The sequence below is a fragment of the Pseudophryne corroboree genome, chromosome 1 (genome assembly GCF_028390025.1).
Source record: "Pseudophryne corroboree isolate aPseCor3 chromosome 1, aPseCor3.hap2, whole genome shotgun sequence".
Taxonomy (NCBI): domain Eukaryota; kingdom Metazoa; phylum Chordata; class Amphibia; order Anura; family Myobatrachidae; genus Pseudophryne; species Pseudophryne corroboree.
The window spans coordinates 1117998544-1118012318 of record NC_086444.1 but is presented as its reverse complement, the minus strand read 5'-3'; the positions used below and the strand labels follow the sequence as shown (position 1 = coordinate 1118012318).

The window sequence follows — 13775 nt, the reverse complement described above, 5'->3', positions numbered from 1 at the left end:
GATTTTCATTGCGATGCGATGAAAAATACCGAACGATCAACTCGGAATGAGGGCCATTGTGTTACTAGTTATTAAGCCCCAATGGGTGCACTTACCTTCTGCGTGGAGGGTACCTTTTGTATTGCTAGCTTCAGAGGGTTATTTTATATATATCATATCCCTAAGCTGAATTCTTAATATGGGAACATATTTCATATACTGGAATAAAAATTTTTGTTTTGCACAATGTATACTAGCATATGGGGAGATGAATCAAATCTTGGATGAGATACAGTGGAGAGAGATAAAGGGACAGATGTACTAAGCTTTGGAGAGAGATAAGGTGGGGACTCTTGATACATCCAAGACTTGATACATATCCCCCTGTGGTATCACACAGCTGCATTTTGCAGAGGTTAGCCTGTTATAAACCATTACTATTTTAAATAATCATGTTTTCCCCTGCTAGAAATAAGTATGAAATATAAAATGAATATATGAGATAATTGAGAAAAAGGTGTAATATATTTTATATTGTAGCATTTATATATGACCGATCTAATAATCCTATCACAAACAGTCCTTGTCTAGGAAGATGCGTAATACACAAGTGGATTTAATATACAAACTACTGTAAGTAATATTACTGTTTAATTACGGATTGCATTACTTCAGGGCTTGTTAGATGAGGTGTGCATTGTAGGAGATATCACGCTGCTTGCTAGCAGCTGTGCACCTGTAAGCCGCAGATCATTTAGGTGAAGCCAAAGCAAACATATGGTGTTTTTTTGTGTTGCTTTTTTTAATTAATGTTTAAGTGATTGTGGTCAAAAAGGTTGCCTGAAGTAATGTACAGCAGATGGGTAAACCTTTGACCCAGGTAATGTCCATCTATGTCTCAGTAGGTTTCCATGGTATGTACACAATGTAATGGACAGGCAGTGAGGGATGATGCTGATAATGAGGCTCGGCACACTCCCTGCCTGGGAGGGAATATCTCCCTAGTCCCTAGCCACTGATCAGCTGTCAGACCCTGCTGCCTGATACTGCAGAATGAGTTTCAGGGCTAGGCATAGCTGTCGTCCATTGTTGGTTAAAACTTAAAAACCATTGAAGATTTGCCACTGATGGTCGATGGTTTTGCCATCGATTGCGGAGATCCAATGGTTCTCCACCATTGAGGGTTGCCTGTCAGCAATGGCTTTGTTTTTTGTCCCTCAAGCAAGAGGCACTGAGCATACCTTCTACCCTGCATTGTGCCCCTAAGCCCCGTCCCCAAACCAGTTTGGCCCGCAGCCTGCCGTGCCCCACAGCAGGAATGTCCATTGATGGATGCAAGCCACCAATGGTTCACTGTCGATGGTTTCATGTCATCGATGTTAATCACTGATGACACCATCAATGGTGTCCAACAATGGTTAACCTATAGATGGCAATCCCTAGAAAAGGTCGTCGATTCATCTGGTGAGCCACTGTACTGGTGGGCACTGAAGAGGGTGAGGCTACTCCTCATCATGGCGCTTCATCTTCTAAAGAGAACAAGTGGATAAGTTGCCCATAGCAACCAATCATATTCTAGCTGTCATCTATCTAGTGCATAGTGGGGGGCATGGTTATGCCAGTCCTGCAGTCCTGGGTCCCTCAAGAGTCTCTGCATTCTTGGTACAAATCCCAAAGATATTGTTGTTATTTACACACACAGTGTCTGGAACACTCTCAAATGATGGGAGAGGTGGCTCTAGCCCTCGTTGATCTGAGTGATGTTCGGTGAGGGTAGGTAGATCCTCCCCTGTCATACTCCAGTATACTCCAGAGACTTATGCCGCTTTCACATCGCAATGCCGGGTCACACCAGGGAAATGGAAACGGGACCTTCCTGGGTGTAACCCGGCATTGGACGCTTTCAGACTGGCTTCCCAACCTGACAATATCCCGGGTTATCATCGCATTGACCCGGCAACCCGTTCACACTGCACCTGACCTGGGAATACCCCGGGAATAACCATTCTTTATTGACGGGTTGAATTACCCGGTCAGGCGACTTAATAATTGATTTGCAGAGCATTGTGTCCTCACCCCTGCCTGCTTCATGGATTGTGGAGGGAAGGTCCAAAAAGTTATCAAGTAAGCTCCAGAAAAACTGCAGCGGCCATTAATTGTACGATAGAAAGCAATAATGTTGTTAACGGAATGGTAGTAAATACATTTGGATGATGACCGCTATTGGATCTTGGGTTACCTTCTGATTGCACAAAGACAGCACCAGATACCAAATGGTGTCTGTCCACTGGCCCACACCTTGAGTAGCCTGATCTCATGGGATTTGGCTACCTGGCACTGAAGAGAGATGTGGTGGTTCTTCTCACCGGTCAAGCACCAGCATGGAAGCATTTGTTCTCAGCTTGTACCTTCCCATCTGCTATCTAATAAAGGCATTCAGTGCTTACATGCTGTGGCTTTATTTAACAAATGTTATTATTTTTTAGCAAATTCTACAAGACATGGATGCTAGGCTTTCATTACAGAAGCAATACATTCATAAGTCAATAAAGTAATATAAGCCAATTGAAAGCAAATATAACAAATTGCGCTTTAGAGGCAATCTTGCTGAAATCCCGCTGGCTCTGTTAAATCAGAACCTATTACATAACCCCACAGAGTGCTTGATTCCGAATTGCCTGCAAACCAGCTGCAAAGAGCTGATTACCACCCAGTCACTCCCATTCAGCCGAGGGATGCTGGTTGCTCTCATCTGCTCAGAGATACACTCGGCTCTGACACAGGTGCAGTTGCTGAAGATCGCTAGATCCATCTACAAAGCAGCATCTGTAGATAATGTGTGCAAGAAAAGCATGTTTTATATTGTGTTACTATTGCTATGAGTGGTGGACCCACTGAAGAGCCGCCCATAGGGTGAGGCAAAGGACAACAGTACAGGAATGTCAACAACTTTGGGAGATATTGAACCGTGGAACGCAGCCAGCGCTCAAAAATGAAATGAGAGTTCAGGCTAACAGGTGAAGGACTCTGTTTATTTGTTGTAGTCATCCTTGAAAATCAGTAGGACAAACATAATGCAGTAATGTCGATCTATTTTACACACACGTTACTTCTTACATTCAGTAGATACCTCATATTTGCGGATAACCTGTTTTCGGGGATATAGCCGTAAATATACTTTGATAATTGGGCCCCATAGCGAGAGACAGAGAGAAAAGGGGCCAGATGTAAATACGCCAGAGTTTGGCGGCCATGTGGGATGCTGGCCAAACTTAAACGTATTCTTAAAGGGGCAATCACTTACAAGGCAAAACCATGCCTTGTATGTGGTTGCCCCTTTAAAAAACATCCGAGTTCAGACGGCATCCCGCACGGCCGCCGAACTCAGGCGTAATTACATCTGGCCCGTGGAGGGAGATCACATAAAGATTGCTGGGGAGAGGGGGAAGTAGTCAGTTTGTCAATAGACACTATGCTGACAAACTATATGTGGATGGGAGAATGCCAACATGGGTTGTTACTTGCAGTATTTTATCTGTTTTGGAGTCATAACTATAAACATGATTGTAAAGTTTACTGTTCGGCCAACACAGTATACATGCTTTCATTAACATTAGAACTGTGTCGGTATGATGCAGTCAGCATTCTGCTCCAACCCCATATAGGCCCAGATTTACCAAGTCTTGGAGAGTGATAAATTGCATGGTGATAAAGTACCAACCAATCCGCTCCTAACTATCATTTTTCAAACACAGCCTGTAACATGAAAGTTAGGAGCTGATTGGCTGGTACAGGTTGAGTATCCCATATCCAAATATTCAGAAATACGGAATTTTGGGTAAGAATGAGATAGTGAAACCTTTGTTTTCTGATGGCTCAATGTACACACACTTTGTTTAATGTACAAAGTTATTAAAAATATTGTATTAAATGACCTTCAGGCTGTGTGTATAAGGTGTATATTATTATTATTATTATTATTATTATCCTTTATTTATATGGCGCCACAAGGGACCCGCAGCGCCCATTACACAGTACATAATAAAATGAGCAAACAAGAAAAACCGCACTTACAGTACAGGACAAACTAGGACAGGTATAGAAAACCCGGGGTTCGGTGCCATCAGGGAGTATGGAGTATAAGATGGTGTAAGTAAGAAAAGGAAAGGCACATGAATATATGAAACATAAATGAATTGTGTGAATGTACACACACTTTATTTAATACACAAAGTTATTAAAAATAATGGCTAAAATTACCATCAGGCTGTGTGTATAAGCATACCTTCCAACTGTCCCGATTTTCGCGGGACAGTCCCATTTTTTTGGGACTGTCCCGCTGTCCCACCCGCGGGCCGCAGTGTCCCGCGGTGGGGTGGGGCAGTTGGGAGGCTCATGCACTCGCTGCCTTGCTTAGCAGAGCAGTGGGGAACAGACGCTCTGCGCATGCACACAGCGTCTATTCAGTGGAGCCAGAAGGAGAGGGGGCATGCCAGCGGCTTACGGAGCGCTGGGCATGCCCCTTCAGTGACAAAAATGGGGAGTGACTCGTGATCGCGGGCCATTCGCGAAGCCACACTCCTTTTCCATGGGCCACGCCCCCTTTAGGGGGCGTGTGTCCCTCTTCTAGTGATAAAAAAGTTAGGAGGTATGATATAAGGTGTATATGTAACACAATTGCATTCTGTGCTTAGACTTGGGTCCCATCGCCATGATATCTCATTATGGTATGCAACTATTCCAAAATACGATATCCAAAATACTTCTGGTCACAAGCATTTTGGATAAGGGATACTCAACCTGTACTTTATCACCGTGCTATTTATCACTCTACAAGTCTTGATAAATGGGGGCCATAGTTTGTTGACATATTGTCTGTTGACAAAACATATGTATCCCAGATAGATAGAGAGAGAGAGAGAGAGAGAGAGAGAGAGAGAGAGAGAGAGTTTGTCAACAGACATTGTGGGCAATTCAATTAAATGCAATGTGCCAGGGAGTAAGGGGTCTATTTACTAAGCACTGGAGAGTGATTAAGTGGGGAGAGAGAAAGTACCAGCCCATCAGCTGCTAAATGCATGTTACAGGCTGTGTTTGAAAAATGCCAGGAGCTGGTTGGTTGGTACTTTATCTCTCTCCACTTTATCTCTCTCTGCGGCTTAGTAAATATCCCCTTATGACGGTGGTGTGATTTTGAGGGTACATCTCATCTCCACGCAATCCTGCAATTCAATTCCAAACTCCCGGACAAGTTTCAAAGCAAAATCATATTTTTCTCTCAACCCCCCCCCCCCCCCCCCTCCCCCGTGAGCATGGGTGGGGAATTTCTGTTTCCTAAGCTAAAAAATGCCAGGACACAGAGCAGAAGTTCAGCTTCACCTCTGAAAATAAATAATCAGGAACTTGGAGGTATTTTTACATAGCACAATATGGCCAATACAGGTGATGGGGTTTATTTAGAAGAATTGGGTTGCAAAACCCGACCCTTCTGAGCGTTTTTGTGCCCGATATTTAAAGGGGAAATGCTTTTACTAGCAAGACACAACTAGTAAAGTAAAAGCATTGTCCTTTTAAATATCAGGCATAAACACGCTCAGAAGTATCTCTTCATAAATAAACCCCGAAATCTCTAATAATCTAAAAAAAATAGGGTAAATGATGTAGGACAGGTAGGTGGAGTGATGCTTTTATGGGAAAGTACTTTGGAACCTGTAGGTTTGAGTTAACAAAAAATTCCAATATTTTGCAAACTAGTCTTAAAACCCTGAAAAAGTACATTCCATAATTTTTTTTGAGCCCCAAATTGCTGTGCTGCCTATCATGTTTCCACAATTAGTAAAAAAGGAAAACAAACCATTTGACATCTTTAAGAACATCCAATTGTTTGCTTGTGGTCACTAACAGCCTTCCATTACCACCCTGCTACAGTATGTTATTTGCCACATTTGGGGGTTTAGGGTGATTTCCCCATTTTTTCATCCACTTCTCCTAGGTCACACTTTGTAGAATTCAAACCACATGATGGGGTAAATGTACTAAGGTGGGAGGTTTTTTTTTTAGAACTGGTGATGTTGCCATAGCAACCAATCACATTCCACTTAACATTTATCTAGCTGCTTCTAAAAGATAATAGAATCTTATTGGTTGCTATGGGCAACATCACCAGTTCTAAAAAGCTCCCACCTTAGTAAATTTACCCTGATATTGACACAATTCCCAGGAATGGACACTTACAATTGAACTGCGAGAGATGTAGGTAGGCGCTTCACGAAAATTAGTAACGGTGTGTGTGATATTTAAGTTGCAGATTCCCAAAGTCCACTGAATTGAATCACCCCCCTATATGTGGATAGGCCAGGGCCGAAACTAGGATTTTCGTCATCCGGGGCAAGGCGGTAATTTGTGTCCCGTCCCCCCCCCCCCCCCCCACAATAAAAAAAAAACATGCAAACAAACACTGTCAGACTAAAATAGTCAAATTATCAAAAAAATGTGAAAAAAAGGGGATACTACAGGACAATATTCCCCTATGTGCCCCAAATGCCCCCCCCCCCCCCAGCAGTGTGTTCCACTACATGCCCCCCGTGTGTCCCCATACATTGCACTATATCACTGCACTACATTCCCATATCCACTGCATTGCATCACTGGTACAACATCCCCTACATGCTGAACTACATCACTACACTACAGCGTGTCTTCTCAATTGTGTGTAGGCGGCAGCTTGTTATCGGCAGCTTGTTATCGGTTGGTGCTGGCCAGGCAGCAGGGATCATAGCCTGCTTAACAACACAGCACCAACAGCTCACCTCTATAGCTTGCACAGTTCAATGCATGCTAGTCGCAGCACTGCATGGCAAAGAAGATAGTTTAAGACAGTAGCCGGCATAGGAGAGATCCCAGGAACTGGAGCTCATCTGCACAGCGTCGGAGCCAACTGTGGGCAGACAGGTGGGTCAGAGACACTGCCCCGGGAGCAGTCAGCTGTCTCACTGGAGCAGCACAGCACTGCTGGTACAAAAAAACAAAAAACAAAAACCCTGTTCCTCTGTAACTCCCTGGCACCCCTTCAATTCCTGCACCTGGGTCGCATGCCCCCTTAGCCAGCCCCCCCCCCCCCCCCCTAGTTACGGCCCTGGATAGGAGAATGCGGACAGCAAAATGACGCCACAGTTCTTATGTTATTTTCAGCATCTTATCTGTGTTGGCATCTTGATTTTAAACATGATATTAAAGCATAATGTACTGCCAAAACAGTAAAAATGCTTTAATTACATTAGAACTGTATCAGCATGATGTCCTCAGCAATCAACTACATCCACATATAGTTTTACATAGAAGATAGATAGATAGATAGATAGATAGATAGATAGATAGATAGATAGATAGATAGATAGATAGATAGATAGATAGACAGACAGTCAGTATATGAAGAGCTCAGGTATTGTTTGGGTGTTACACCGCAACCTTGGTGGTGTGAGTAGAGACCGGCCAGCACTGTCCCTGACAAGGCAAACATTGGATGAGTACTTCAGGGGAGTACAAAATACACACAAGTGACAAAAGTCAAGGATAAACTGGTCACAAAGCATTGAGAAAAGTAATTATTAATTGTATAGGGTAAACAAAGTGGGCGGCTATACCTCCAATTATTTTTTTCTTAAGTAAATTCAATTCTCACTACACCTCAATACAATTGACCCTGTATAAAAATCTATATCATAACATTCAAAATATATACTATGGCCCAGATTTATCAAGTTTTGGAGAGTGATAAATTGCACGGTGATAAAGTACCAACCAATCAGCTCCTAACTGCCATGTTACAGGCTGTGTTTGAAAATTGACAGTTAGGAGCTGATTAGTTGGTACTTTATCACCGTGCAATTTATCACTCGCCAAGGCTTGATAAATCTGGGCCATAATTTATAATGTTTAACTTATTATGTACAGTACATCTCACGGGTTATGGTCATTAGGTTGACAGCACTTAGGTCGACAGTCATTAGGTCGACCACTATTGGTCGACATGCATTAGGATGACATGGTCAATAGGCTGACATAGGCAAAAGGTCGACCTGTACTAGGTCGACATGGAAAAAAGTCGACATGAGTTTTTCACATTTTTGTTCATTTGTTTTACTTTTTCATACTTTACAATCCACGTGGACTACAACCGGGAACAGTAACCTGTGTGAAGAAGACGACACCAAAGACAGTAAAACAAACAAACAAACTCATGTCGACCTTTTTTCATGTCGCCTAGTACATGTCGACATATTGACCATGTCGACCTACTGCATGTCAACCAATAGTTGTCGACCTAATGACTGTCGACCTAAGTGTGGTCGACTTAATGGCCCACACCCCATCTCACTGTGAGCTACTGTCCACTATAATCTCTAGTTATAAAGGTTGTATATATTAGAGGTTGTATATATTACTCTATTTTGGTGTTACTGGCAGTAGTCCGGTCTGCATGGGAGAAAAATCCACCCCATGTTAAAAACTTCATTTTAAATATTTAGAAATAACTATGAATGTCATAAACAATACATGTTAGAGAATCAATAGTCGCTACATGTAACCTAGATTGACTATACGCAACTCAGATTTAACAAACAAAATATTTGCACTTATTGGAATACATGTTATCTATTATGCTACATATATTTAGATTTGTGGGATAATGAGACTTTGGTGCAGATAAAATAATAAAAACATCTAGTTTTGTGTTTGTACTGAAGGTTCAGTTTGATTTACATTATTGCGTAAATCAATAAAAGTCTAGAACGTTACCCAGAATCAGCAACCAATAAGGTAAGTAAATACATTGGAATTGCAACATTACTGTTTAGATCGTTAGATTGTTAGCTCGGCACCAGGATATTCATTTACAGTCTATTGTATTTTCAGAAGCTGCTACATAGTGTTGCAATATGAGCATACACCGATTTACCTTGATGAGGTTATGTGCCACTGCAGACACCCTTGCATCGTCTCCTCTCACCCAAGGGGCATTTATCCCTGAGCCGTAACCGTGCCAGGCTATCAGGTAGGGGTTGTGCATGGAGATCCAATACCTCACCCGGTCCCCAAACTGTTGGAAGCAGAACTTGGCATAGTCATTGAACAGATGGGTGACACTCTGATTTGCCCAACCCTCGTACTGCTCCTGGATGGGCACCGGCAGGTCCCAGTGGTACAGGGTGACCACTGGCTTCAAGCCCTTGCCGATCAGTAAGTTGATGAGGCTGTTATAGTACAGGACTCCCTGCTCGCTGGGGATATCATCTCCCTGGGGGAAAAGCATTGGCCAAGAAATGGAAAAATGGTAAAAATCCACCCCTAAAAACTCCAGGGCTGGCAGTTCCTTGCCCGGGAAGCTGGCAGATGTGTCTGCAGGCTGCCCACTGGTAAGGTTTCCAAGCCAGGGCTGGTGGGCTCTCATAAACTCGTCCCATACAGAAGGTCCTCTGCCGGAGTGGTCCTCTTCTATTTGCAGGGAGGAACTTCCTACTCCCCATAGAAAGTCTTTGGGGAACGTTCCATGGCTAGAAAAAAGTTGTTCCTCAGTTAAAGGCTTGACTTGTCCCATCCTTTCCCAGACTTTCCTGCCTTCTCCAGGGATTCCAGTGACATCTCTTGGGAAAATGATAGCCACAAAAAGCCAGAGTCCTTTCAGCCAACATGCAACCATTGTGTCCCCCTAGTCTACTGGCAATGGGACTCCTTTCATGTGTCAGGATGGAGAGGCTTCCATTCAGGGGCAATGGGCTGCAGAGAGAATGGGTGTCCCACTGACCCTGCTGTCTTCTACTGCAAGCGCTGGGACTGTCTTATCTCAGCTGGTCTATAGAACCGGATTGTAAAAGTCCTGTCAATGATTAGCTTGAACTGTGTGCTCGGGAGGAGTTTCTGCAAGAGGGGGTGGCGTGTCCTTGTACCAGCTATGGAAAGCCTGATCATATGAGATATAGAAAATATATGTCTGCCACACATAAGACCATATATATAGTTTTGTGTGGGGCAGATTTACTCTTTAACTATTTAAGTGCCAGCTAACACATTTTGATGATGACGAAAGGTTTAATATATATATATATATATATATATATATATATATATATATATATAATGCAGAAGTGATTGTGCATTTATGGTAATGTACAATTTCTCTACTTAGCTGTAAGCCTGTACCTGTAATAAAATAACTAGTTGCTTCTATGGGGAAACATTATTGCAAACTGCAAGGTTCCCCTTCATATAAGAGTGCTATGTGAAGGGGAATCCTGCAGTTTGCAATGATATGTTTCCCCATAGAAGCAAGCAACTATTTGTTGTGTGGTACAAGACGTGATGATATTATCCATTTGCATATGTATCCCTGTATTATGTGTCTATTTACGTACATGGTGAAATGTATCTTTTTGCAATGCAAAATTATGGAGTGTGCGGATTGTAATCTCAGGCGGTATCTGCCCTGGTAACACTTGTAAATACAGGTCCCTGTCTTGTGTATATAATGTGTTTATTTTACATTACACAGCAATCAGCAGGAGCCTCATGCAGACCTCATACCAGTGACTGGGCAAATAGAAACCGATACATGCTGTTATCATAACGGATTGGAGATAACGATATGAAATGTCCAACAACGTGACTGTCAGAACTGCGAGTTATGGCGGTAGCCGTGTGACCACTGTCAGGGTTACCCTCTGATGCGCACAATGCGCTTCATAAGCAACTGATAATAATATCAACAACATATAGCAGTAAAAACATAATTAGTAGTAGTAATAATAATAATAATAATAATAAAATTAGTATTCTAATAACAAGTATGTTAACAGTGATACAAATAATTAAAACTATTGTTGTTATTATTATTATTATTATTATTATTATTACTACTACAACAATAACAATAATTACAACATTCACATAAATATTAGCAATGCTAATAACAATGGTAGAGACAGACTTGGGGGGAGGGGGCAGAGCTGTCTATACGTATGGGCTAAGTGGGCAGTTGCCCTAGGGCACCAGGAGTATAAGGGCCCTAGGCTGATAGCTGAGGGTCCCCGGGTAACAGAAGATATCCGACTTGAAAGCAGTGGTCCCCATCTGAGCCTGGTTAATTGCTCTTCCCAGTCAGTTATCTCGGGTTCTGTCTGACTTATGCGCCCTACACGCTGGGCAATCACGCTGCAAGATATGAACGATTTCGTTCATTAATGAACGAGATAACGTTCATAACTGTCAGTGTGGAGGCCCCGTGCTCGTTCATCGCTGATGCCCCGTCGGCTGTGCATGCAGGCCAATATGTACGAGATCTTCCATATTTGCCTGCACGTCTACGGAGCCGAGTGACGGGGGAGTGAAGAAACTTCACTCCCCCCGTCACTGCCCCCCCCGCCGCCGGGTCGCCAGTCTGCCGTATTGGCGGTCGGGCAGCTCGGCGGCACATCGCTGAGTCTGTAGGGCCCATTAGAGTTTTTCTGAGGGTATACTCCAAAAGCTGGGACTCTCACCTTTTGGGCGACATTGGCAGTTTGTCTCTACTATGCACAGAATCAGAGCAATCAGCCTTCCTGCAGCTGGCCCCTGCTCCAGCTCCACACACCTGGTATGCAGTTTTATATATTCGTTGGTGTATTGCTCTGGCTCCTGAACTCTGATCCCGAAGCAGGGCCGAAACTAGGGTTTCTGTCACCCGGGGCAAGACAGTCATTTGGCACCCCACCACCACCACCACCTCCCCGTTATACAGAAATACATCCTCCCATACATGTATACACCATCAATAATACACAGTACGGTACATATCTACACAGCCCCTGAATATACACATACTACCAAAATAAACATATATACGTGCCCCTGTATATACACATACCCCAATATACTGTGATTAAATACACCCCTCCTATACATACAAATGAAGTACCCACCCCGGGTACTCCAGCATACACACACAACACCGGGTTACACTGCACTGCTCCAGTACACACACACAGGGTTACACTGCACTGCTCCAACACATACACACACACAGGGTTACACTGCACTGCTTTAACATACACACACAGGGTTACACTGCACTGCTCCAACACATGCACACACACACAGGGTTACACTGCACTGCTACAACACACAGGGTTACACTGAACTGCTCCAGCACACATACACACAGGGTTACATTGAACTGCTCCAACACACATACACACAGGGTTACACTGCACTGCTCCAACACACAGGGTTACACTGAACTGCTCCAGCGCACACACACAGGGTTACACTTCACTGTTCCAGCACGCATACACACAGGGTTACATTGAACTGCTCCAACACACATACACACAGGGTTACACTGCACTGCTTCAACATACACACACAGGGTTACACTGCACTGCTCCAACACATGCACACACACAGGGTTACACTGCACTGCTCCAACACACAGGGTTACACTGCGCTGTTCCAACACACATACACACTCACAGGGTTACACTGCACTGCTCCAACACACATACACACAGGGTTACACTGAACTGTTCAAGCACACATACACACAGGGTTACACTGCACTGCTTCAACACACACACACACACACACACACACACACACACACACACACACTCAGGGTTACACTGCACTGCTCCAACACACATACACACAGGGTTACACTGAACTGTTCAAGCACACATACACACAGGGTTACACTGCACTGCTTCAACACACACACACACACACACACACACACACACACACACTCAGGGTTACACTGCACTGCTCACACACACACTAGGTTAAAGTACACTGCACACACACATATTGTACATATATAGCTGCCCGCCTCTCCCTACCTACTTTTAGTGCTGATCTGCTGTGTCAGTCAGGGCCCCCTCCTCTCCATTTCTGAAGTGCGCTGTCACAGTGACATTCACACACACAGCGCTGGCAGAAGCGACGGCTGTGTTTCCGGGAAGCAGCTGTAGCCTCTACGGAAGCGTCCTGGCGCAGCGGAGCGGGACGGCACCTCTTCAACTCTGCGCCATCCTGCACTGGTCGTTCCCGCTTACTGCCTTGCGCCGGCGCCCTCTCCTTTTCCGCGCCCAGGTCGCGTGCCCCCCTAGCCCCCCCTAGTTGCGGCCCTGCCCCAAGTCCCCAGTATCTGCTGAAAGGTGGGACGCTCTAGTTTTTTTTATCCAATTGAAAGCTAAGAAATGTATTTCCAGGAACTTGAGATATCTGCAGTCAAGCAAGCTGCCCTCCCTCCACAGGAAAATGCTGAATATTAAGCCCACTCCACTATCCACCCCTCCCAGGGGTGCTTCTAGAAAGGAGGAGGCCCATGTGCAGACTCCTTCTGGGCCCCCTCCTCTGTAGCCAGTAGTGCTGTAGACTCTAGGCACAGTGGTCACTAGGGGATCCTAGCGCTGTCCCAGAGTCTAGTGCGCATGCGCAGGGCCGGCTCCAGGCCTACTAGCACCCCGAGCAAGAAAATTTCGAAGCCCCCCCCCCACCTCCCCCATGCATGTGCTCCTGGAAAAGTGGGCGTGGCCTCACAACTTCATATTATTAAACTAATAAATATCTTTTCACACCCCCTCTACGCACACAAGTAGCAACCTTACACATCACAGCCACAGTAGCGTTCCTTAGGCATAATGGCCCTCATTCCGAGTTGATCGCTCGCTAGCTACTTTTAGCAGTCGTGCAAATGCATAGTCGCCGCCCATGTGGTAGTGTATATTCGGTTTGCAAGTGTGCGAATGCATGTGCAGCCGAGC

The 13775-nt window shown here is 44.4% G+C and overlaps 1 protein-coding gene across 1 annotated transcript in view; it reads right to left on the bottom strand.

The window, feature by feature from the left end:
* KLB (klotho beta) overlaps positions 1-9827 on the bottom strand; it is a 44147-nt gene extending 34320 nt beyond the window's left edge. The window contains exon 1 of the mRNA XM_063922756.1: positions 8939-9827. Within this exon, the coding sequence (XP_063778826.1) occupies positions 8939-9679 (741 nt within the window). The 5' untranslated portion in view covers positions 9680-9827. The remainder of the gene's footprint in view (positions 1-8938) is intronic.
* Positions 9828-13775: the final 3948 nt, after the last annotated feature.